Here is a 27857-nt window from a genome sequence, read left to right as displayed (position 1 = left end):
TGGTTTTATCCCATGTGTGGGGATATGGTGTCTTGTTTGCTGCAGCATAAGAGTATGCTAATTTGCGCAGTTGTACCACAGTTAGATCGTAATACGTTGTAGACATTTCTTCCAAAAAGATACCAAGTTCTTTTTCCTGATAAGTTGAAAAAACTCGCCGTACCTTGAACCCTGGGAGAGGTGTTATGTTTTTTCTGCATAACCTCTTCAATGTCATGAAATTTATTCCAAACTGCTAAGAGTACGCTTTGAAGCTTCCACCATTTTTTACAGCTTTTTTAATTTTTTCTTCACCGGGTGGAACTCTCTTCATTGCTTTAAATTTAGCTGAGTACTTACGCTGAAATCTGAAAGAATAAATATAAATAAAATAAATACATTAAAAACGATTTTTTGAGAAACACTAAGTCACTTTGTGTTTTTAAAAACAAATCTTTACAGAAAATACAAAAGAAGACTTTAAATAACTAAACTTTCTTTAAAAATAATTTTTAACGTTTTTAAAAAGACATTTTAAAAACTTTTTGACTTTAAACAAATTTTTTCTAATTTCTTTGTTTTTAATTGTGAAGCTTGGTTTTTATCTTTTACCTTTGCTGTTTAAAATGCTACGAGTACATTTTTTTTAATACTTTAGATTAAAATATTTAATATTATACTTTTTTTGTTCCCAAGCTCCAATCGTCGCAATTTTTTTGCAAAGTATCCTTATTTGACATTAGTATATATATATATTAATGTTTTGGAGTTTGCTCCATGTCTGGAAGTTAGCTATCTCAAAGACAAAAAATGCTGGCGCTGCCCTGCGTAGATCCTACTAAGGCAACCAGAATCAGAATTTGAATGCAAAAAACAAAAATTTTTGTTTGGGGGGGACATAAGGCTATCCCCCCCCCCCCCACACACACACACACACTGTTTCTACGTGTGTGTATATATATATATATATATATATATATATATATATATATATATATATATATATATATATATATATATATATATATATATATATATATATGTATATATATATATATATATATATATATATATATATATATGTTATATTGTCTATAAATAAAGACATATTTAAAAACATCAACAGAATTAGTTTGTATATAAATTATGTTGATCTGCATTAAGGTACGTGAGACGTTTTACGCTTAACTTATAAAGTAGTTTTTAATATAAAACAACACGCTATTTTGGCGAAAATGGTGACTAAAATTGATTTAAAGTTAATTTAATTCAAAGTCAAAGATTGAAAAACGAAACGATGGAACGAACAACAATTTTGCTGTTGCAACAAGAAGACGTGCTGAGCTGAGGTCAATTGAAGATCAAACATAATCAGTTTGCTATAAGTGTAAACTTCCCAATCATTTTGCAAGAGATTGTCATCTACGAAAAAATTATAATCGAAACAAGTCAGGTCGAAGACGGGAGACAAGCGATATTTTGCGTTACTCGTGTTAATTGTCTTCAAATCACTTGGTTATTGTTTCTTGATGGGTATAAATGGAATTATAGCTTTTGGTGGAGTATAATATAAAAACTTTTGGTGGAGTATTAATATCTGCAACTTGCAATGTTTGTTTTATAAGAACAAACGAATCATGTTTACTTGGACTAAGAAGTAATATGCCAATAGATATCAGTACCATGAATATAATAGTTCGGGATTTCACAGCTTCGTTTGAGAAACAAAATTGAGAATCATTAATTGCGTGGAAACGGAATAATAATTCTCAACTTGAAACTCTAGTATAAGATTGTTGAATACACTGCTGGCGTAAAACACAATTACGAAAAAGAAATTGAAGGGAGTATTTGATCATTTGGAAATGTATGGGCTACATTGTAAGCCGTTGGTCCGCGTATCCGAAGGAATAAGAGTTGTTGGTTCGCAGGTCGGAATGAAAAATAAATAGTTGTGTTGGAGATGAAATAATGATTTTGGTGAAATTCCGAATTCACTAACAAGAAGTAACATCTTCTCTTTATGCGGAAAAATGACAGAAAATCTTCCAGTTTGTGGTTGGTTGCGTGTAGATTAGTCGTGTGTTAAAAGAACAACAAACGCTCTGACAAAAACATGAGATGAAAAAATAAAGTGCAATTACCTGGAAACAATGCTGAATGATAAAGTTAAAAAAACACGTAATGACAAACTACGCAACAATTTGGGTAGATATTAGATTGTCAAGATTGATCGACAATCACGCAATATAATCAAAGACGCTTGTTGGTTAAGAAAAGATGATACAACACATATAAACATGTGAAGAAAACATTGTACTTCGTTCGTAAAATTGACCTGTCAGTAAGCATGGAAGAAGTAAAACAAATGGTTGAGAAATAAATACCTTGTCAATCAATTGATCCAAGTCCAATAAAATGTGCAGCATACTGGAGGCAATTTATTGGTACAATAAACATCTAAGCTAGTATTTAAAATATCCACAAGCTTTTTTGCAAGCAGTACATTTTTTTTACATCAATTATACAAGATTGTTGCAAATTTCGTTTTGAACTCTTCTCTAATGGTATTTAATTCTTGCTTTAGGCTATTTATCGATCGTATTTGCACCATAACTAGTTCTTTGTCCATCCAAGCCCAAATAGGTTCGATTGAGTTCAATTCTGGTGATCGAGCTGGCCAGGACATTAAATTTTCTTTATTTTTTTTTTCATTTATGCTTTTATTTTACGAGCTGTGCAGGCAGGCGCCAAGTCTTGTTGAAATTGCCACCATTCGATTCGAACAATCAGCATGCCCACTGATGGAACCATGCAGTTCTCTAGCGTCTCTATATATGTATGCTGATTGATTCAACCTGTATAGATATTACACACTCCTACTTCGTTAAAATTTTCTGATTTAAATCTTTTTACGAGAACTTTGCTTTTTCTATTTATTACTTTAAAGTTACTTTCATTACTAAAAATAACTTGCTTTCACTTCTCCAAAGATAACCCAATTTTCTCCCTACACCACCTAAATCTTGTGAGCAGATCTCTGGCCGTCAACATAGATTTTCTAACATTTGCATAAACACCAATTTTTTTTTTTTTCAGTAAAATGTTATTAACTGTATTTGACAACTTAACATCGCATTGGCTTTAACTTGACGAAATATATAAGACTATTTTTGCGTTCAGTAGTTTTTTTAACCCTCCTGATCCTGCATGGTGTTGGATGACACCTGTTGTTTTAAATGCCCTCAGTGTATATCTGACACAATTCTCTGAAATTTTCAATTTTTTTTTCTATTTCTCTATTGCAGATCACAGAGCCATCCTTCATATCTATTATTTACCACTATGTTGCTTCGCTTACTGCTTTTTGACCTATTTCTATGTATATTTACTTTTAGGTTTTATCAAGTTATTAAAAAGGCTTTAAATGTGACTAAACTGGTCATCATATGTGTGTGTGTATATATATATATATATATATATATATATATATATATATATATATATATATATATATATATATATATATATATATATATATATATATATATATAGGCCCACCGCAATTTTTTATGATGCCTGGGGTCATAATTTAACCAGCGTTCCATATTTAGTTTATCCAGAAAAGTTTGATTACCAATCCAAACCGTAAAAGAATTGAACTTTGTTTTACTGAATTCACCTCCCCAAGGCCGAAGGGATCTATTTTACTTGGAGGCTGCTATTTTTTATTAAAAACTGAGCAAAATTAAATCAAGTTTTTTTTTTTTGAGAAACTGAACAAAAATTAAACTAAGATGCTCAATAGAGTCATCTTAAGCTTCATCTCATCATCTAAGGAAATATTTTTTGATTAAAGCAAAACACTGACAGTTTATTGCTTAAAGAGATTTGAACCAAATGGTTGTCATAATGATGAATTCAAACAAACGATGTAAACATACTAAATTCAATTTTCTAGAGATTTTACTTCATTTAATACTTTGAGAAAACTTTTATTAACTACACATCTTTTATCAACATCATAGTAGACAAATCGGTGAACTAAAGTGATTTGCTCAGTTAACGAGAATGGAGTAGTAAATGGCCATATGAGCTCTTAAATGATGTCACCGTGGACAATTCCTCCGCTCTTTTTGATAAATTCATTTCAAGAACTCTAACATAAATAATAGGCATTACTTATCTTAAATTTTCTTTCTTGTTAAGAAAAGATTGCTCTGCAAACACTTCTTCGAAATGTAAATAAAAGCCTTTGTTTTTGTTTTTTTGCCTTCAGAGCCAGAATATCTTTTTCTTGAAACTCAATATTTGTTGTTTTGTACGTAGTCAAGAAACTTTGATCAATCATTTTTATTTGATAATTATTATTAATAAAAAAAATAATAATTTTTATAAAAAAAAAGAGAAAAAAAAAAAGAGAATATTGTTGCACAAGTTTATAAAATTGTACATTTTATAATATTATATAATAATAGTCTTTACTTACTTTGTTTGATTAATTCAAAAAGAAAAATATAAGTATTGACTCGAATGTAACAAATTTATATAGTTATTATGATATTTAGCAAATCTAAAAAAAATCTTTAAACTCCAAGCATGAAATGTATTTTAACCACATTGAATACTATTTGAATATACACATTACATAAACAAAACAAACAAATAAAAAAATTAATGTAACATAAACAAATGACATTACGCGATGTTCTCAAATAGCTGACGCACCCTGTATATATATTTTTACTACCGTACATAAATATTCATACTTTTCGATATAAGATATCAAAGTTTTACTTACTATTAGGAAAAAACTGAAAACAAAATCTATCTGAATTATGTGTTTTCTTCCTTTTTATTAGGTTTACAAAAAAAAAATTAAAGGTCTAATTAGATTAGTTTATAATTTACTTGCCTTTTAATCACCCTTACCAGCAATAACCACCATACATATACATAGCTTTCTACTTATCGACTTATCCAATTTTTCAAAGTCAATTTTATGCCACTAACTAATAAGCTTTTTCCACATTTTATACATCATTAGGTATACATACATCATTAGGTATACATACATCATTAGGTATACATACATCATTAGGTATACATACATCATTAGGTATACATACATCATTAGGTATACATACATCATTAGGTATACATACATCATTAGGTATACATACATCATTAGGTATACATACATCATTAGGCATACATACATCATTAGGTATACATACATCATTAGGTATTAGTTTTTGACATACTTTTAATTCCTCTCATAAAGATCCGATAGAGTAGAGATCTTGTGATTGGGGAAACTAAGTTGTTCTATTCAATATTTGATCATTCTCGAACTCAGTCATATAATTTATACAATGTTCTGAAGAATATGTTTTACATATAAGCTTTAAGTCATTTTCTTCTAAAAATAACAATAGCTTCCCATTAACCCAATTTTCTAAAGGTTTTTTTTAAATTTTCATGAAATTTTCAAAATAAAATTTTCATGACTTTTTAAATGTCAAAGTAAACTACTTTTTTATTATTTCGTTTTTACAATGTCATCTGCAGCATTCCGATCACCCCCAATTCCGAACAGCCCCACATCTTAACACCACATCCACCATGTTTTACAGTCGATAATACCACTATTTTATCATATACTTAACAATTTTTTTTCAGACAAACAATCTTCTCTTGAAATCAAAGATTTTAAACTTCAATACGTCGGTCAACATTTACAGTCATTGATGGTCCATTTTTATAAAGTTTTGCTCACTTTAGCATTTTTAAAACTCTTATGATATTTATCAAAATATTTCAATCAAAATACTTTTATGTTTTTTAAATTATTTAATAGTTCAAAATAAACATTAAAATAGTTAAATAAAAAATAGCATTTTTAAAAAAAAGTTAAAGTCATTCGAATAATTATGAATGGTAGTGAATACAATATATTCATTTATTATATATATATATATATATATATATATATATATATATATATATATATATATATATATATATATATATATATATATATATATATATATATATATATATATATATATATATATATATATATATATATACACACATATGTGTGTGCATGTGTGTGTTTTAATGATCTATTTTTGGCATATAAACTACTGGCATTTAGTTAAAAGAAGGCTAATCGGGTAACCAAGTTACTTTACTATAATAACGTGATATAAGAAGCTAAACAAACAAAATCATTAATGCCTTACCAATCTATTTTAATAACGTAAAAACAAAATTCTGTCATTGTGCACTCCTTTTAATCCTGCGCCAGGATATAAAGTACCCAGTGACCTCCCCACTCCCATCCCATCGCGGCGGTTTTGTATATAGATAATGATCGCCAATAAGTGTTCCCTTTATCGTTTTGACGCTTTCTCGTGGCGCCCTTAAAAAAATAATAAAAAGCCTGCTTTCGTGTTAAAATTTTTAATTACGCATGCTCTATTCAGAAAAAGTGTAACTCGCTATCAAAATGGCCGTTTTTACCTGTTTAAACAAAAAAATATTCTACTAACTTGCATTTTACTCGAATATTTTAATAAATCTTATAGTCATTGTTTAACTCAAATTTATGTATAAATATGGTAAAATATATAATATTGTAGTATTGCTTAAAGATGTTTTTTATGTGTAATTTTAATAACTATCTGTGCGCAGGTCTGATTTATTTAAACCGATTCTTCAAAAATTAAAAAATAAACTAAATAGCTATATTGCAAATTACTTATTATGCTTGATAGCCGTGGAGTTTTTTTTTAAAGTTAGCCTAGGTTCCACCTAAATCCCTTAACCTTCGGCTCCAGGCTTTTTAGTCATAATTTTTGTCGTAATTGTATCGACGTGAGTCTAACAAGTATTTTTATTAAAATAGTAGTACCTTTTTTTCACCATCGCTTTGAAGATTGAATTTTATTTATAAAAAGATTTACACTTAAGATTATGTCATTGTTTATCATGATCTAAAGTTAAAGCAATTTTAATTTTTAAATATCATTAATGAACAGTTCCTTAAAAATTTTCATTTTCAAATTCAAAATAATACAATAACGGATATATATATATATATATATATATATATATATATATATATATATATATATATATATATATATATATATATATATATATATTAATATTTAACTCTAATATTATTAATTAAACATGAAATGATTTTTTGAGTTGCAGTATATTATATAGTATATAGAAGTTTTAATATTTATAGTAAAAAACATAGCTCTAATATATGTTACTTAACAATAAAATATAAGTAGCAGTAAATAGAAAACTTTCAGCTTGTTGCTCAATATTTGATCTCAAAATGTGTTTAAATTTTTCATTCTTTTTTCTAGTTTTATATTATAATTTAGTTCTATATTATATTTTAGACTCATATTACATTTATATGTTAATATGAATATAGTTATTTATATATTGTAACTCAAAAAATCATCTCATGTTTAATTAATATCAGAGTTTAATAATAAAATTTATATATATATATATATATATATATATATATATATATATATATATATATATATATATATATATATATATATATATATATATATATATATATATATATATATATATATATATTATTATATTATATACATGAAATTTCTGAACCTTAATGAAAAATTAATATCAATCAAATATATATTTTGTAAAAAGATATTTCAAGGATATTTACAAATGATAATGCTACAAATTTAATTAAAGTTAAAGTAAATATTTAAAGCAGATCTAATTATGTATAATTATTATCAATAATAATAATAATTAAAATTTTTTTTAAAAAATGTCAAAAAAAAACAAAAATACTTCAATAACAAATCTCAAATTAAACAAAAATACTAAAATAAAAAAAGCTGACACCAGACACAAATTTACCATACTTGGCAAACAAAAAAACATTAATTCAACTTCAGCACAACAGAAAGTACAACTAAACAAAGTAACAAACAATGCAAAAACAATCTTTTTTAACTTTTTTTTTCTTTACATTTAATACTTAACAGTTTATTTATTATTATTACTTTTTTATTTTCTTTTTTCAAAATGGCCAAACTTTTTAAAAATTTAGTAATTAACTTCAAAAAACTTATTTAGCCAGAGCCATTATTTTTCAAGTATACGCATATTAGTAACAGTATCAAAAGAACTTTTATACATTATATGTTTAAATTCTATTATGTTATAGTCTGTGACCTATGTGACCATCTTATATGTTATATATCCGTAATTGTTACACTATTATATTTATGTTACATTATGACCTTTTTATTACCCAAAATTGAATCCATTTAAATGTTTCATGTTTTTATCATATTTTATATACATAAATACAGCTTTTCATTATCATTTTTAAATATCCTTGAAATATCTTTTTACAAAATATATACTTGATTGATATTAATTTGTCATAAAGGTTTAACAGAAATTATATGTATATATAAAACATATATTTATTTTTATTTTATTGTTAAATTCTTAACACTGATTTTTTTAAAGTTTAATAGTAGAATAGTATCTTTTTATGAAACTTTATTACCTCTCTTTCTAATTCATAGTTTTGTCTTATTTCATTTAATAAGTTGTTTTTAAAATATTAGGCATAAAAATAGTCTTTAAAATTACAAGTAATATCCAATGTTTAAAATTTAAAAGTAATACTCAATAAACAATAAAAATGTCAGAATCAGATAGCAAGAATCGAGATCGATCACGCAGTCCTTTAAACAGAGGTGTTAGGAGTTTAGGTAGAGATACTAACAGCAATGACACCAATGCAGTACGCAGGCGTGTATTTGTTGGGAATCTTGCTGTTGATAAGGCTTCTAAAAGGGAAGTTGAAGAAGTATTTATAAAATTTGGTGCAATTGAAAGTATTTCTCTGCACAACAATTATGGTTTTATACAGTTTTGTGATGAAGCTGCTGCAGATGAAGCTGTTCTAAATATGCATGGGAAAGAAATGTTTGGAAAAAGAATTGGTAAGTTTTTATAAATTTTTTATTATTATATAAAAAGGCTAATTTAAATATTTTGTTAATTTTTTTTTTTCAGGAGATAGATAAGTTCTTTCTATACCAATATATCTATATATATATATATATTTATATATATATATTATAGATCAACTCAATAGTAATATAAAATAAAAGTAGTACAATTTTAGCAGACCATTTGCATAAAATATATTTAAGTATGCTATTGCCTGAGCTTACACACACAGGACGCGACAAATAGTTGAACGTGGGAGCATTTGTTATAAAAAAAGACAGAAAAACAAACGTCACGTTTCTTTACTTTTACTTAAGCAAATGTTGGCATTTAAAAATGTTAGAATATAATATATTCTATATTATAGTTCTATATTATAGCGCTGTTATGTTTATTATAGTTTCCATTTTTTATTTTAACAACACGTTTAAGAACACCAATAATATTTTTATTATTAAGTACTTAATATTATAAGTATAATAGTATCATATTAAGTATTTAATAATAGCTTAATATAATAACTTGTTAAATAATTAATATTAAATATATATAATAATATTACTTTTAAAGGTTTAAAAAAAAATATTTTAAAACAACTTGTTTTATTTTTAGTTCTCTTTTATTTAAATTTCTTCAAGTTTATACGTTTTTTTATAAATAAATAAATATAACAAACTTATTTGAGAAAAATTCACTATTTATTTTGTATTAAGGGATAACAGTTGTCATAAGGTTATTGCATGTTAGTTATCATTAATTTAATCGCACTTTGCAAATGCGTGAAAAATTGTTTTGAATTTAATAAAAAAAATAAAAATAAGCATCTATGATATATCTAATAACTTATTAACTAGAATAAAAGTTATTTGTAAATAAAACTCATTTATAATTTAATAAAAAATTATTGAAATCAAAAAAAATTAAAAACTGAAAGAATTAAAAATAAAACTGGCTTATTTGACATATACCTCTCAAATTTGATGTTTGTCAATAAATAAACATCAACATCAACATTTATAAAAAAACGAACATCAACATTTATAAAAAAAAACGATTTGTCACGCCCTGATATAGGTATATTTTATAAATGCCTTTGCAGTAATGACAGGCGATTGCCTGCGCCAGTCTCAACACACATGTAAGAAAATTTACAGTAGCGAAATAAAGTTTGTTCAAATATACAATTAATATTTTATTTAAACAGCAATGTTTAATGTTTTTTAGGTTCAGTTGTGTTTTACTTACATAAACAAAAATAGTAAAAAACATCTAGCGTATTTAAAATTAAATATTGCTTTAAAAAGTATTATGTAATTACACAATTAAAAAAAGCAAAAAAATGTTTATTCATTATTACGTTTTTGTAACCGTCTGGGTTAGGGTTAGAGTGAAAAAAAAAGTGAAAAATTGAAGACTTTTTTTAATGTTTGACATAATTATTTTTGAATAAACTCAAGTTCAAATGACCATTATAAAAATTTCCTTATAAAACATATTTTAAACAACTGTAAAAAAACAACAAAGACAAAGAACTAAAGAGCTTTAAATTTTATATTTTTAATTATAAACTTTAAAAAAAATTATACTTTCTAATAAACAATGTTTTTATAGTTGCATTTCTAGACTAATCAAAGTGAAAATAATAGAAACATGCATATTTAAAACTTAAGTCTTTTTAAATAAATAATAAAAGTTTGTTTGAATTTAAATTACGTGACACAAAAACAATTTTTAATGAATCCAACTCATTCACTCAAGTTTTAATTACAAAAGTCTTTACTTATAAATACTTGCTTTTTTACTTAATGATCCTCTTGTACTTTTTTAAATAGCTGATATGACTTTTTAATTGAAGACTGTCAATAAAAACACTATATATTGTATGGAAAGTTTTTAAATGTTCAAGTTTTTAAATACTTAAGTATTTCAAAACTTTTAGTTTTAAAATACTTATAAAAAAATTTTAAACTTTTTTACATAAATATATTATATTTCTGTTTATCAAATTTTATATTACAATTTTTATCATTAATTTTTTTTTATGTGTAAATTCTAAATAAATATAAATTGATTAAAAAAAGGACTAAATATGATATTTATGGTTTTATAATGTCGTCAGAAATAAGTAATTAAACTTATTTAAATCATTAGCTCAATAATTTTATATAAGGAACTTGCTTGGCTTGCCAATGTCTGTCAAATAGAATGTTCATTAAAAGAACTTTTATTGCAATATGTTATTTTAAAATTAATTTAAATAAGCAACAAAGGCATTTATAGGGCAGCGTGAGATTTGTTCACCACATGAGCGCAACAAGTAAATTTAAGCGGCAAATTTACACATAAATTCTAAAAATTTATGTAAATTTAATCATCTTTTTTATGTTTTAAGCAAATATAGTATAATTTTACGGTTTTTATCATTTCATTTTTAATTTTAATTGTTGTTCTTGTTTTCTGTTTACCAGCAAATTAAAATGGTCTTTAAATTTTTAGTTTTTTAAAAACTGTCAACTCTTTTTTATTATTAAGCTTAATATTTGTTATTTATTAAAAAATATTTATAATAATCTTGAATTATGATATAAAATTTCATTATAAATCATATTATTACTATTATTGCTATTCTGGAAAATATTTAAAAATTAATCACTTTCTTGAGATTTTTACATGATATTAAGTTTATAGTATTACTATTAATTAAATTTGACCTTACTTCCTTACATTTTACAATCACTTCCCATTGGAAAGTCAAAAAAAATTTAAACTATCTTTTTTTTTAATTTATTGTATTTAATAAGATTTCTTTCTTACGAATAGTTAATTATATCATAGTCAATAGAACTTATCCCTGGTCAAGAAATAAAATATTTTTTATGTTTCTATGTTATATGGTAATATTTTCTAATATTAATATGTTTCTATGTTATATGTTAATATTTTCTAATATTTTCTATATATATATATATATATATATATATATATATATATATATATATATATATATATATATATATATATATATATATATATATATATATATATATATATATATTTATATATATATATTTATATATATATATTTATATATATATATATTTATATATATATATATATATTTATATATATATTTATATATATATATTTATATATATATATATATTTATATATATATATAAATATATATATAAATATATATATAAACACGGTTTTGTCAAATCTAAATCGTGCATCACCAATCTTCTTGAAGTACTGGATATCATTACCGAAGCCTTAAGTGACAACTGTGCTGCATTGCTCATCTTGTTAGATTTTACCAAAGCTTTCGATCGTGTGTCACATTCTCTGCTTTATCACAAACTGGCTGGCTATGGTTTTGGCAAAAATATTCTTGCCTGGCTCAAGGACTTTCTTGAAAATAGGAAGCAGCGTGTCGTTCTGGGAAATTTCGCATCTGAATGGATGGATGTCCAGAGTGGTGTTCCTCAAGGATCGGTCATAGGACCTCTTCTATTTTTGCTTTTTATTAATGACATGCCAGAATTAGTCAAAAACAGTTGCAAACTATTTGCTGATGATAGCCAGTTGGTTGTCAAAATAAAAACAGTTACAGACTTGGGGTTTGTTCAAAAAGACATTGATATTTTATGTGATTGGTCAAGACTTTGGTGCATGGAATTTAGCATAAATAAATGCAAGGTTCTAAAGTTTCATGGTGGTTCCACAGACATTGATATCCCCTTTACAATGGTGAATAATAATGGCAGTCAAATTCCTCTTGAAGATGTATCCGTTGAGAGAACATTGGGCGTTTTAATAAACAATAAACTCAAATGGTTAGAACAAATTAGTCATGCCATTCTTAAAGCTAACTCTGTACTTGGCCTACTCAGAAGAACTTTTAAAAAATGGAATCCTAGTATGTTTGTGAAGCTCTATACAGCATATGTAAGACCGATATTGGAATACTGTGCACCAATTTGGTGCCCTTTTTCTTCTAAAAGACATTAAAAAATTAGAATTAGTCCAACGTAGAGCTACTAAACTTGTTCCACAATTGCGCAACTTGAAATACGAGAAACGATTAGCAAATCTGGGTCTCAGCACATTAGCTGAACGTAGAACAAGAGGAGATGTAATCCAATTTTTTAAAATTTATAAAAAACTAAATGTTGTTAACTGGCAACAGAAGACAAACCAAGCAAGTGCTCTATTATGTGATGGACCTGCAGGTCATCTTCGTGGTGCCAAGCATAAAATTGAACGAGAATTAACGAAAAACACTCAAAGACATAATTTCTTTATAAACCGAGTGGTGTCATCATGGAACACTTTGCCTGCTTCGGTAGTTGCTTCAAATTCAGTTAACGAGTTCAAAAACAATTACGACAAATGGAACCGTTCTCTCTCACGTCGGTCTACTATAGTCGGGTCACGTTAGTTACTCGACTCATAGAAGTCTAACTTCTATTGTAGAATTTTTACTATAATAATAATACTATAATAATATATATATATATATATATGTATATATATATATATATATATATATATATATATATATATATATATATAGACACACATGACTCGAATTATCGAATTAAGTGATCGTCAATCACGATATCTTAAAATGCTTCTGGTCTTTAAATTTTTAGTTTTTTAAAAACTGTCAACTCTTTTTTATTATTAAGCTTAATATTTGTTATTTATTAAAAAATATTTATAATAATCTTGAATTATGATATAAAATTTCATTATAAATCATATTATTACTATTATTGCTATTCCGGAAAATATTTAAAAATTAATCACTTTCTTGAGATTTTTACATGATATTAAGTTTATAGTATTACTATTAATTAAATTTGACCTTACTTCCTTACATTTTACAATCACTTCCCATTGGAAAGTCAAAAAAAATTTAAACTATCTTTTTTTTTAATTTATTGTATTTAATAAGATTTCTTTCTTACGAATAGTTAATTATATCATAGTCAATAGAACTTATCCCTGGTCAAGAAATAAAATATTTTGACAAAATAGTCTTATTGTTTAAAGATATAATCACATGATCAAAGTAAGTGCAAAAAAAAAATTCTGATTGAAGCATAGTCAATAGAAGTTATCTTTTAGCTAACAGAAGTTACCCCTTAGAAGTTATCCTGGGATAACTTCTATTGACTATGGTTTAACTAAGGTTTCACTATTTTATTCTAATAAATTATAGAAAGTGAGATCGCAGTTCATTTGGCGTCTGAAGTATATTTATTTTGAATTTGATTTAAAAAGAGAAGATGTTTTAAAAAAAAAGATTTTTATTTTCAAAATACCAGCCTTTGTTTATATCATAATTTTTTACATTAAAATAAGAACTCTTAAAAATTAAATAAATATTAAAATTTTATTTAATTATATAATTAAAATTTTTTTTTAACTCATCAGCGGTAATAAATATATTTATTTTTTAAAATGAACAATAAACCATTTTAGCTTTAAGTGCGCTAAGAGTTCAATTATAAATATAATAGATACTTATCTTTTCGTATCGTCTTAGAAAAGATAAGTATCTATTTTACTTATAATCAAGCCAGCTCATTTAACAAATAGTAATTCTTAATTTTACATTAAAACTTTTTTTATCTTTGAAAATTAATAAACTGGGATAGGTCATAATAAGCTCCGGGTGGTCGGAAATTGATAAAATAGATAAGAATTAAATAGATTTTTTTAATGACTTACCAATGGAAAGTGATTGGAAAGTGTTGGGAAGTAAGGTCAATTTAATTACTAGTAATATTATAATTTTATTACTGTGTAAAAACACAGTTTTTACACAGTAATAAAATTAAAGTGAAATTAGAAAGTGAATAATTTTCAAATACTTTCCACTTCCTGGAAAATTGGAAACTCATTTAAAAAAATTTTATGTTTCATAAATTGTATAATTGAAACAATTTATTTTTCATTATAAAAATATGGATTATTTAAAAAACTTCCACTTTCTTTGAAGGAAAGCGAAATCGAACACTCCCACATACAATACTGTGTAATATTAAGAAAACAACTGAAAATCACAACATTCAAAAAGAATTTAGCGGTGATCAAATATTTCAAATGAAAGAAATTGCTGAATAAGATATAAAATATTTTTATATCTTATTTAAATCTTATTCAATATTTTCTTGCAAATTAAATTGTCGTAACGCTTTAGCAAATATATATATATATAAAATTCAAGACAGGAGTTTAAAAATATATAAAAATTAGTTTTAACTTTTTAATTAGTAATTATTTTTTTTTTTCCTTTTATTACTATTAATATAATGATTATTTTATTACTTTTTTTCTGATTTATAATCCTTAAATTATCTGGTGTTTAAACAAACAGTAATTTGAAAGAGTTTTGAGTGTTATTGTTTTTGCAGTAATAAAATTTTCATTTTTTTTTTGCATTAAATTTTGCAATATGATAAATTGACTGTTTTATTAAAATAGTGTTTGTGATTTTTAATAAACTGAAAAGTTGATGACCAGAAATTTTTCAACAACAACAACAAGATATTTATTTTCCTTTTTAAATCATACAATAATATAATAATAATAAATATAATAATAATAAAAAAAATTGATAACTATTGATTGTAGTAAGTAAAAATATTTGCCTAATAAAAAAATAAAAATATACATATATATATATATATATATATATATATATATATATATATATATATATATATATATATATATATATATATATATATATATATATATATATAAATGATAATAATATAAAATAATATAATAATGAGTAAATTAATTATAATTATTTATTAATAATAACTAAATGATTGATAAGGATGGTGTCACAAAATTCTGATTAAAGGAGTGACACCAGTTTTTAAATAAAATATGAATAATAATAAGCATATACACATAGAACATACATAAACAAAGTAAACATTTAAAAGTCATACTTTGATGATAATAATAAAAAATAAACAAATAAGAAGTTAATGATAATAGTTGTAGTAATCATAATTAAAAAAATAAGATTATAATATATTCCAGATATATGTATGTATATATATACATATATATGTATATATATATATATGTATATATACATACATACATACATATATATATATATATATATATATATATATATATATATATATATATATATATATATATATATATATATATATATATATATATATATATACACAGTGGTGGCCAAAAGTATGGAAACTTTTCAAAAATGCTTTTTATTTATTTATAAAAAATGCAACGTAATACAACTTTTTAATAAAATAAAACATTTTTTTTTTATTAACATATACAAAAAAAAAATTAAATTTTTAAATTAGGCCTGGTCATAAGTATGGAAACTTATGACCATTTTAAATGTTCCCTTGCAAATAATAATCTACCCATCTTATTTTTCTTAGAAATTAACGGTTTTTTGACAGCCACTCTTCCAAATAAGCCTGCATCATTTAACCTTCTACGAACTGTCCTGTCAGATAATAAAACTCCATGCTGTTCCAAGATTTCTTCTTTTATATCCTTTGATGACTTTCTAGGATCTTTTGTAGAAGTATTTTTTATAACTTTATCCAATCTTTTTGTTGTTTTTCTTGGTCTTCCAGGTTTCATTTTCACTTCCACAGTTCCCTTTTCTTTGAATTTTTTAATAATTTTTGAAACTGTACCTTTTGGAACTTGAAAATTTCGAGAAATATCAATTGGTTTATTACCGTTTTCAAAACACTCAACTATTTTATTTTTAATATCACTAGAATAATATTTTCGCGGTGCCATACTGATTAATATAAAAGTAAACTATGATGAACTAACAAAGATGTCAATTCTAACACGTTTTAATTCTAAAAGATTTGTTTATGTTTAGTGACAAGTTTGAACAAGTTTCCATACTTTTGTCCAATCGAAATTAAGAAATATTAGTATGTAATAAAATGTCTTAGAAAAAACAAGTTCAAACTTGTAGTATATATAAAGTAGACTATTGCAAGTACACTCGGGTTGAATAATTTTGGTTTTATTTAATACAAATAAAAAAAAATGTAATTTTAAAAAAGTTTCCATACTTTTGGCCACCACTGTATATATATATATATATATATATATATATATATATATATATATATATATATATATATATATATATATATATATATATATATATATATATATATATATATATATATATATATATATATATATATATATATATATATATATATATATATACATTTTTGACCAATGCTGATGGATCGGAAAAGGCTGATGAATAAATTAATAAACTAATTATTAAAATTATTGAAAACTAAAAATTATTAAAACTACAAATCTCAAATCCGTCCTTGTATGGAATGGTTCATATCTGGGGTGGTTCTTCAAATGATGCCCTTTCTCTTTTAGATAAGGTGCAAAAATGCATTGTAAACATAGTTGGACCTGGTCTTGCAGCCAACCTCCAACCATTATCACATTGTAGTAATGTTGCTTTTCTTTCTCTTTTCTATAAATACTATAATGGCCACTGCTCTAAAGAACTAACGTCTCTTGTGCCATCTACTAAAATTCATTCTTCTGTTACTCCTCATTCAATTAAGTCTCATCCTTTTACTGTGACAGTTTCTAAGTGCTCCAAAAACTCTTATTCGTCTAGTTTTTTTCCTCGAACATCAGTTCTTTGGAATTCATCTTGTTTTCCTGATTCGTACTGTTTTCATTCTTTTAAGTTGTCTGTCAATGGTTATCTTGCTCTATAAACTTCATCTTTTCTCTTCCAGTAACTTCCAACTCTAATAGTGGTTGCTTTCAGCTTTGTTGGAAGTAAAGATGTTTGAAAAAAAAAAATTTTTTTTTTTTGAATTAAAAAGCTGTTTTTTAGCAAAAGTTTTTCCATTATCATTAATTTTTTAGATTGACCATAGAATGAGCATCAATTAGAAATGATTAACTAGTTTATGAGTAGTTGACAAAGATTTTTTTAAAGTATCAAAAAATTGTAAATAGTTTTTATTTTTTTATTTTAAGCCACTAAAAAAAACTGCAAAGTAGAATGAAATTGTAAATATATGTTTAAGGGGTGAATTGCGATTGATCAAAGTTGTTTAGCGATCTTGAAAGTATATTATTTGAAACAATTTCTATATATTTCTTATATTTCTTTTATATTTCTATATTTTTTTATATTTTTAATATTTTGATATTTCTCTTTTATATTTCTCAAAGTTTTTTATATTTCTATTTTTTATTTCTGGGTCAATGTTGTGTAATGAATGTTAAAGAAATAAATAGTCAAAGTATAAGTTTTAAAAAATGAGGAAATATATATATTTTTTCAAACAACATTTAAATTTTATTAATGAATTTTTTAACAATATTGTTTAATTTAAAGATATTAAGACTTCAACTGATTTTTAACATGGTTTCAAATTAAATTTATTCAATGTGGTACTTTAAAATATGCACTTGATGTAATTTGACTTTTAATAATGTAAATATGAATATTGAATAAAGTTGTGTTACATTTTTCCGTTACCCAATAAAATCTATTATACAACAAAATGATAAATGTTAGTTTATTTCACTTGTTATAATTATGTTAATTTTTATTTTATAATTTTTGTAAAGATGTAAATCTTGCTGGATTGCGTCGTAAAACTCAAGCAAAAGATAAGTTTGAAGGTCCTCTTAAAAAAGAAGAGGTCGTTCCACCTCATATGATGAATGCAGGAGCTGGTATACGTCCTACAAGACCTCGTAGACCACAATCAAGATCTCCTGTAAGAAAGTCGCCTAACAGAGATGATGGATATGGTCGATCTTTGTCACCTATGTCACGTTATGAAGAACTCTATAGAAGGGAAGATTCTTATTCAAGGTACAAATTTTGTTAAGATCTGTTAAAGATGATTTTTAACATTTTGCAAAAGTTTAAAAACTAAAATAAAATGTTAAAATAAAGTTTTATAAGAATTTAGTTTATTGAATTTATATAGACCAGAGCCTTTCCTAAGAGCGCCATTTGATCCTTACGAAAGACCTCATTATGGAGGGCGTGATTACCCTATACCTCAAGATAGAGATGTATATCGAAGAGATTACCCTCCACCTTATGAAAGAGATTATCTTTCTCGCGATGTTTCTTATAGAAGACCTGAGTTTCGACCTCCTCCACAAAGAGTGCGTCCTGCAATTGACTGTGAAGTCATTTCTTTATCTAAAGAAGAAAGGTAGTCTTTATATTTTTATTTACACCAATTTTTTAATGGTTAACTAGAGATAATAATGAATAAATAAGAATTTTATATAACTTGTTCTATTACTTGTTCTATTACTCACTATTCTATTACTGACTATTCTATTACTGACTGTCTATAGACTTTTTTCTCGACTGTAGACTATATGAAACAGTAAAATATTGCAGACTTGAAAAGGTAAATTTTAGGTGATTTTTTATAAATTGTCTGTGCCATGGTGAAACATAATGTTTTCTACATTTAAATAAATGTAAAAATAATAAATACATTATTGTAAAAAAAAACAGCTATTATCCTCACCAGATTGTATTTTGCCTTATATTCATAAATTTCTTCTATACTTATTGTAATTTCTTTTGAATTCCTATAAAATAGTTTTAAAAATGCTATAATATAATAATATAATACTATATGTATAACAACAGCAATTAAAGTAATAGATAAAGTTACAATACAGAGTGTCCTTACATTATTTATATTAACATGATTCTCCCACTAAATAATATAGCTATTCAAATCAACTATCATTCCTGATACCAGCACTTACAATCACTATCAGATCAGCATTGTTGATTAAGAAACTCACCAATACAAGCGCTGACAATAATTTTGAATAATGTTGCCGAGCTGAAATAAGCTTGTTATGAGATTTCATTGCATAACGACAATGTTTTGTGCGGTACCGGTTGTGAAATTTCCAATGTAAAATGGTTTCACAGTACTTCTTAAAGAAATAACTATTTCCTTTTTATTTGCAAACTAATTCATTACATTAAAACATTATTTTGCGTAAGTCTCCATGATAAATTTTAAATCTGTAAATACAGAGATAAAACTTTTTTTTATTTTTATTTTTTGTTTTAAGAAATAAGAAGTATTTTAAGTAATTTTTTTTTGCTTATGGAATCAAAACTTTTTGTTTTTAATTCAAAATCAATTTAAGTTTGGCACATTTATTTATGAACACAAGTTGTGTTTACAAATATCTTTTGGTAACTTATAGAATATATCTATAAACTGTTTACAATTTTTATTAAAAATAGTTCATTAAATATTTAAAAAAACAATAAAAAAACTAAATTGTAATAAAACAAACAAAAGATGTTATCTATAAAATAATTTTAGGAAGAAAAAATATGATAAAAGATAATCTTTTACAAAAAACAAATTTAGATTTCTTTTTAAAGTTTTTGTTGAAGTTATTGTTTAAAAGATTTTAACGTGATTTAAAATTAAATTTAGTTACATCACGGAGCTTTAAAATACACTAACAACACAATTTAACTTCAATTTAAACTTAATTTAATCATTACTTAAATTCATGTATATACTTATATATAAAATATAAGTAAGCAACATTGATAAAGTTCACCACTATTGTTATAGCTATAAAATGTTATGTTTGTTTAACAAAAATGACATTTCAAATAAACACAAAAAAAATAAATTTCTTTTTGTGTTTATTTGCTTTTATTTAATGTTAGACTTAATGTTAAAATTTATAACTTATGGAATTTTTAGTTAGAGTGCCCGTACTGGTCAAACAATATGGGATTACATCTGGGTACAGTACTGTGTATATTAATGTAACTCAGCTCAGCTTATATATTTATATAGTTAAAAGTTAAATTGCATCATTAGTGTCTTTTTAAGTATCGCATTATATTTAAATTTATTTTTAATCTGCATTAAAAATCATTAAAACAATGTTTTTATAATATTTAACTAAAACAAAAGTTGCAAATAAAATCTAAATTTGTATTTTGAAAAGGTTTTTTTTTTCTTAAAACAATCTTATACGTAACATAATAATTTTTTGTTTGCTTTATTACAATTTAGTTTTTCGTTATTTTATGCGAGGAGGTTAATTTCTTAACTGATGATTAATTTTATATCAACTATTTTAATGAACTATTTTTAATAAAGATTATAATTAATTTAAAAATAGGTTATTAATAAGCTGTTTATAATTATTATTTATTTATAAATAATTTTTTTATAAATAGGTTTTATCAGTTATTAATAAGCTACTTGTGATCGTAATTTATGTTTGTGAAATAAACTTATGTCATAAAACCTTTTTATTTCATTGAATTTATAGAATTGAATTGGCAATGAATTAAAAAAAGGATAAAAAAATAAATACCTTCATAATAAGTTATTTACATCACAATGAGTCTTTTTTTTTTAGATTTTTATAATTTTTATCTGCTAACATATTATTTGCAACGCTATATGTTCTCTCGACTTCCTTCTTTTGATATATGCATAAGAGAAACTAGTAGTTATGTTTCGGAACTCGTTTGTTTTATGTTTAAAAATCACCTTCCATAAACTTCGTATCGGATGAGACTCATACTCATTTGCAACAAAAAGTTTTAGTTTTTAATCATACTTGTACAGTATAAATGGTATTTTTCAAAGGTTTTTAGTCTTTTAATTTACTATACAGTGAATTGGATCAATAAAATTCATGCTTTTATAATTAAAGAATTAACAAGATTTATATGATTATTATTTTTATATAATCTATAATTATTTTTATATAATATTACTTCTTCTGAGACCTAATGTGACATACTTTTAAAGAATTTTTTTGTTGATAATATTAGGGACCTGTCTGATCTGTTTTAAAGTCTTAGGGTACCCCTAAAAATATTTTTTTTTCGAATATTTTTTAAGACTAGTATTGTTTTATTATAGAGCACATTTGAGAGGGGGGGGGGTAGTAAGAGGAGGTATTTTCAAAAAAAGTTTGTTTTTTGTGACACTCTAATAGTATTGTTATATTTATGTAAGTTTTTTTGGCTGTTCTAAGTTCTGGCCTGCAATTATGCTGGAGTTAATAAAAGGTTTATGGCTGGTCTTCTTGCAACTAAACCAAAGTCATAACACAACCTTAACCTGAACCTCTAACTAATAGTAATACTTTTGAACTTCAAATTAATAGTAATAACTCTGAACCTCAAACTAATAGTAATACCCCTTTCCATAGCAAGTTATGATAATCTTGCAGATGTTGTGTGGGACTCGCTATTACTAATATTCTTAAAAAATCCTTGTGATGTACTCACAGGTTTTCTACCATAATTTTTTACTATAGATTTGTCAAGTCTTGCATACATAAAGCATTTTACACTTACTTTGAATATACTTTTAATTGTTTTGCTATACTACTTTGAGAATAACCCTCTGAAAATAGTTAATTTATTTTACCTTTAAAAAAGTTATAATTATCACGCTTTCTACCTATAATATCATACCTATGGCAACCTAATGGTGTAAAATAAAAAAAATATCTTCAAAAAAAAACACTTTTAGTTTCATTTTTATTATTCAAAGCTGTTTTTATTTACATTTTAATGATATATTTTACTTGAGATGAGAAAGTTTAGCAAAATACATGATAGAGATAATAGCTATGACTAAGCATTTATTAGCAAAATGTATGATTAAAGGCTAAGCATTTATTAAACAAAGACTTGTAAATCTTTTTTTTAATAAAACTTTTCTTACATTAAAATATTTTAAATAAGTTTTTTTTTTTTTTTTTTTTAAATCAATTAAAGTGATAAAATATTACACAAAGAAAACCCAAAACAAGCTCTGCAATAAAGCATTCGTAAACATTTTGATTTCTCATAAAATATACTTCAGTTAAAATTAAAGCTTTTTTAAAAATTTTATTGCTATTGTTGTAATATTGATAAACAGGCTTTAAGAATTACCAATTCTATGGAAAGATGAATAGCCTTAAAAAAATTATCACTGATTTAACAATATGCTAAGAACATCTAATGAGTTAATTTCTATAAGATTCGATTTTTTTTTATTCAGGAAACTTAATTCTGAGAAATTAATACTTTTATAAGACTTGATATTAAATCCATTTGAAAAACTTCTTTTTCTTTTATTTTTTTTTTCAAATTTATTTTTAATTTGCTTTAAATCTATAAAATCTGTATGACCTTCTTCGTATCTATTTAAATTTAGTAAAAAACTATTGTAAATTGATTAATCTGTGAATACATAAAATAATGTCTATGGATTCATAGATTATTTTGTTTTTACTAGTCGATATGCTGAAGAAGTTGAAAGTCGTTTAAGAAGCATAGGACTTGTTTGTAACATTGGATATCCACCTCCTGATGTTACACCTGCTGATGCAGTTGATAGAGTTGCAAGACTTGGAACTCTTTATGCTGTAGTTGTTGCACCTCAAAATGCTATTCATCGTTCCTGTACTCTTAATATTTTACATGGAACTAGACAGGGTAAGAAGTTTCCAAACAATTATGTGTGATTGCAGTGTGGTTTTTTAGGCTGCTTTTTATTATCAAGGTTAAGATTTTTTATATATATGCGTTATTTTTAGTTTTTGGGAGGCTTTTTTAAAGAATTTTTACTTTTTTGTATCATCACTATTACACAGCTGGATTTTTTTTTGATAGAACACCGAAACATGCCTCTTGATGATTGTCTCTCATTAGTAGCACGAAATTTTGATATGTACTTAAGTTTTTTACGGGAGCCCTATCGAGGCCCTCCACCTCCAGCTTATGGGGCACGTGATGATCCTCGAGCTTATGCCCCTCATTCAGCTTATGATCCTCCTGCTTATGCCCCTCCTCCACATAATCATGTGGGTGTAGGAATTCCTACAAAAGAAATGAGTACTCAAGAGATAGAAGAAATGATAGAAAAACTAAGACGAGAGAAAGAGCAACGTGAATCTCAGGGTACGACCATTATGTTTTTTTTGTTTTGTTTTTTTCTTTAGTTAATTTAATAGCAACATTTGTTAAACATTTAGTTAATTTAATAGCAACATTTGTTAATGTTGTATTTCTTTTTTTCTTTTCAATAAAATATTCCAACAAAAGGCTATACTATAGGCAACAGCAATAGTTTTTAAAGTTTTAAGATTTCAATTAATTTTAGTTTTATGTTGATTTAACTTTATTAGAATACTAGCTAAAAAAAAAGTTTCATCATTTTATGAATAACTTTATTTTTTTTTCTCTCATTAAATGAAATTTAATAATTAATCTGAAATAAATCGAGGTCTAAGATGTTATTATCACGAGATCTAAGCTGTTATTATCACGAGGTCTAAGATGTTATTATCACGAGGTCTAAGATGTTATTATCACGAGGTCTAAGATGTTATTATCACGAGGTCTAAGATGTTATTATCACGAGGTCTAAGATGTTATTATCACGAGGTCTAACATGTTATTATCACGAGGTCTAAGATGTTATTATCACGAGGTCTAAGATGTTATTATCACGAGGTCTAAGATGTTATTATCACGAGGTCTAAGATGTTATTATCACGAGGTCTAAGATGTTATTATCGCGAGGTATCATGAGATGTTATTATTTTAGTTAAAAATAAAAGGATTGTATCTGTTTACTTTAAACATTAAAATATTCCATAAAAAATTATCTTTAACATTTAATAATAATAGTTATATAAAAGTTAATATTTTTTAAGCAATCATTAAAAAAAAATTTTTTAAGTGAATAATTTTTGTAAATAAGAATAAATCTATAACACTTACAGACAGCTATTAGTTTGTACTAAATGACAAGCAGCACCAATAGTTTTTAAACCATTTTCTATGAATTCAAATAAAACTTGCACATTTAGATGTTCTAATATATAAATAATTGGTTTTTGTGTTGTTATTTTTGTGTTCATATTGATTAAGTAAAAACAGGAGTTTCTTGTGAAAAATATTCTTTTCATCTTGGGAATTGTGTTGTCCTTTTTTTTAAAGGACAACACAATTCCAAGATAACACAATTCCAAGGATTTCAGATGCTGAGCATCTAGACAAAAACAGGTCTAGAGCATGCGATGATGTTTATTCAATCCACTTTTGCTAAGAAATCCAAACATTGGCTTTTTTGATTTTTCCAGACTCACACAAATGTAAGTGTGTCTGATGGCTATGACTCTGATCAGTGTTGACATACTAGGTGCAGATAATGCAGAATAATAGCTTTTTTGATTTTGATGATGTATTCTGGTTTTTAGAGGCCAAGATTTATCAGGGTGTTTATGCTTCCTTTGTTCATCATTTGCATTTCTCTCAGTTCCCACCAGCTGTTTCACTGCTGACTGTTTTTTCTTTCCAAATGCACTGATTAGATGACTATTCACCTACCTTGTATTTACACTTACACATACTCGTGTTTACACAACTAACAGTTGTAGGTATTGCAATTGACATGTATTCACTTACTTTGCATGTATTGCACATGTATTCTATCCTTGGTAAATAAATCAGGCCTCACAGTTAGGCCTAACTTTTTTTTTTTCTTTCTGCACAGGCTGCTTTTTTTTTGTTTTAGTCTCTTTCCCTCTGCCTCAGGTTTCCTTTATAAATTCAAATGATGTTAATGCTATTTGTTTTAGTCTCTTTCCCTCTGCCTCAGGTTTCCTTTGTAAATTCAAATGCTGTTAATGTTATTTATGTTTAGAACATAAGTATATAAGCAACCAACAATGTGTATATAATTAATAAACTACCAATAATATATATAATTTTCAGATATTTGTAAATTGCATCAACAACAAAAATATTCAAAAGTTGTATGTTAGATAATTCAAAAAGTTAAACAAAGCAATAAAAGCACTTCATGATCAGACAAAATTCTTTGGTTTTTATATGTAAAAAAAATAAATTCTTGTTAATAACAATAATAAATAGTGATTTGCAAATTCTAATTAATCCCTACAAATCTGTTTCAAGTAGATGATAGATTTCAGTATGCAAAATTTAAAAATGGAGTAAACCTAAAAAGTTTATTTTTATACTTATTTTTTCACTCCTCATTTGCAAATTTTTTTGCACTTTAAGTTTGCTCTTGTTTTTTTTTAACACATAAAATAACTTAAGTTTATTTAAAGCTAAAATTAAATTTCATTCAATTTTTTTTTGATATTTTAATTTTTGTTTAAAATGTTTTGAATATTATTTTTAATTTAAAATATTATTTACTCTATATTTAAATCTAATTTAAGATTCTTCGACTGTTTAATTTAAAAATAAGCTTCAATATTATCATTACATCAAGTTTTTGTTATATTTCTATCAAATAAACAAAACAAAATACAAAGTTAAATCAAGTAAGGAACTTGTTTAGTTTTGTACTCATATTGCAGCCTGTCAGTTACACTATATAATGGTAGCTTGCCTCTCCTATCCTTAACCCTTGCCTAGCCTTAACTTAATATTTTCCCATCAATGACAAATTGTGCTTAGTCTGAAATTATACTTAAATTTTTGTTTTTCAAAATTTATCTTTTAATGAGCACCATTTTAGATTGTTTTTTGTTTGTTTATGCGACACAATGGTCGCAAAAAGTGACCAACGGAGCCGTCCAGTTATGCCACTTGTCAGGGGCCTGAAATTATACTTAAATTTTTGTTTTTCAAAATTTATCTTTTAATGAGCACCATTTTAGATTGTTTTTTCCAAACAAAAAAAAAGAATAAAAAAAAATTTCAAAATCTCTGTATATATACCTCTTTTTCAAACGTAAACCCACTCAATGTATTTAATTGTAGGTTGAGATCTTTTAACATTTTTGGGATTTTTTAGCAAAAAACTTTTTAAAAATAAAAAAGGAATATTAAAGACCAAAGTTTAATTATTATATTTTAAACCAAAATTTTTATTGTTATTTTTGTCTTTAAAAATCCATGTTGTCTACCCGAACCCAGTCGAGGTACTTAATCTCTCATCTGAGGTTAGGTTTAGTTCTAACCATAACATAACATTTAAGGGTTTGGGTTTGAGCAGGCAATGTGTATATTTTTATACAAAAACAATGACAATAAAAAATTTTTTAAAGAAAATATTTTAATAAATATTTATACATATTTTAGCATCTAAAGACACGGAACCTCAACGAAGAGCTGAGTTAGATGGTCAGTTGCGAAATTCAAGACAAGATACAAATGGTAAACCTGGATATATCAATGATAACCAGGGATATGCAAACAGCCAAGGGTATGGTCATTCCTCTAATGAATATTCAAATTATCATCATGCAACTCAAGGAAATGCTGGAAATTATTACTCCCAACAATCATACAATCAATCTGGTTATCAATGAAATTTCTTCACGTAACTGGTTATATATTCTGAATTAAATGAGAACTTTTTATGGTTTCCAGTTTTAGGATATTAAAGAAAACAGCCATCTTTCATTTTCTAAGCTTTTTGTACAATAAAAATTGTTTATCTAAGAAATTATAACTTTAAAATAAAAGTTTTGAACTTAGAAAAAGTTTAGAAAAAAAATCTTTTTTGAGTTAAGTGGTCTTTTTTATTTTAAACAATTTTTGGTTTTTGAATTTTACGCGTTTTTAAAAAGTGCTTTTTTAATGCTTTTTACCAAAAGTTTATCATTTTAAAATTTTTCCATTTGATTTTTTAAGCATGTTAATGGGCATGCTTTTTTCTCTACTGTTTTTATCTATGCGCTTTTTCTGTTCTGTTTTTTGCGCTTTTTCTGTG

The 27857-nt window shown here is 25.1% G+C and overlaps 1 protein-coding gene across 1 annotated transcript; it reads left to right on the top strand.

Moving 5' to 3' along the window:
* The first annotated feature begins 8603 nt into the window (after positions 1-8603).
* Positions 8604-27609, top strand: LOC136072020 (nuclear receptor coactivator 5-like). Its single transcript, XM_065819902.1, has 6 exons — positions 8604-9017; positions 18694-18943; positions 19062-19295; positions 23397-23596; positions 23774-24061; positions 27224-27609. The coding sequence occupies exons 1-6, from the start codon at positions 8714-8716 to the stop codon at positions 27451-27453; spliced, it is 1506 nt and encodes a 501-aa protein (XP_065675974.1). The 5' UTR covers positions 8604-8713; the 3' UTR covers positions 27454-27609.
* Positions 27610-27857: the final 248 nt, after the last annotated feature.

This window comes from Hydra vulgaris, chromosome 15 (assembly GCF_038396675.1).
Source record: "Hydra vulgaris chromosome 15, alternate assembly HydraT2T_AEP".
In the NCBI taxonomy this organism is placed as follows: domain Eukaryota; kingdom Metazoa; phylum Cnidaria; class Hydrozoa; order Anthoathecata; family Hydridae; genus Hydra; species Hydra vulgaris.
This window is presented reverse-complemented; position numbering and strand designations above follow the sequence as displayed.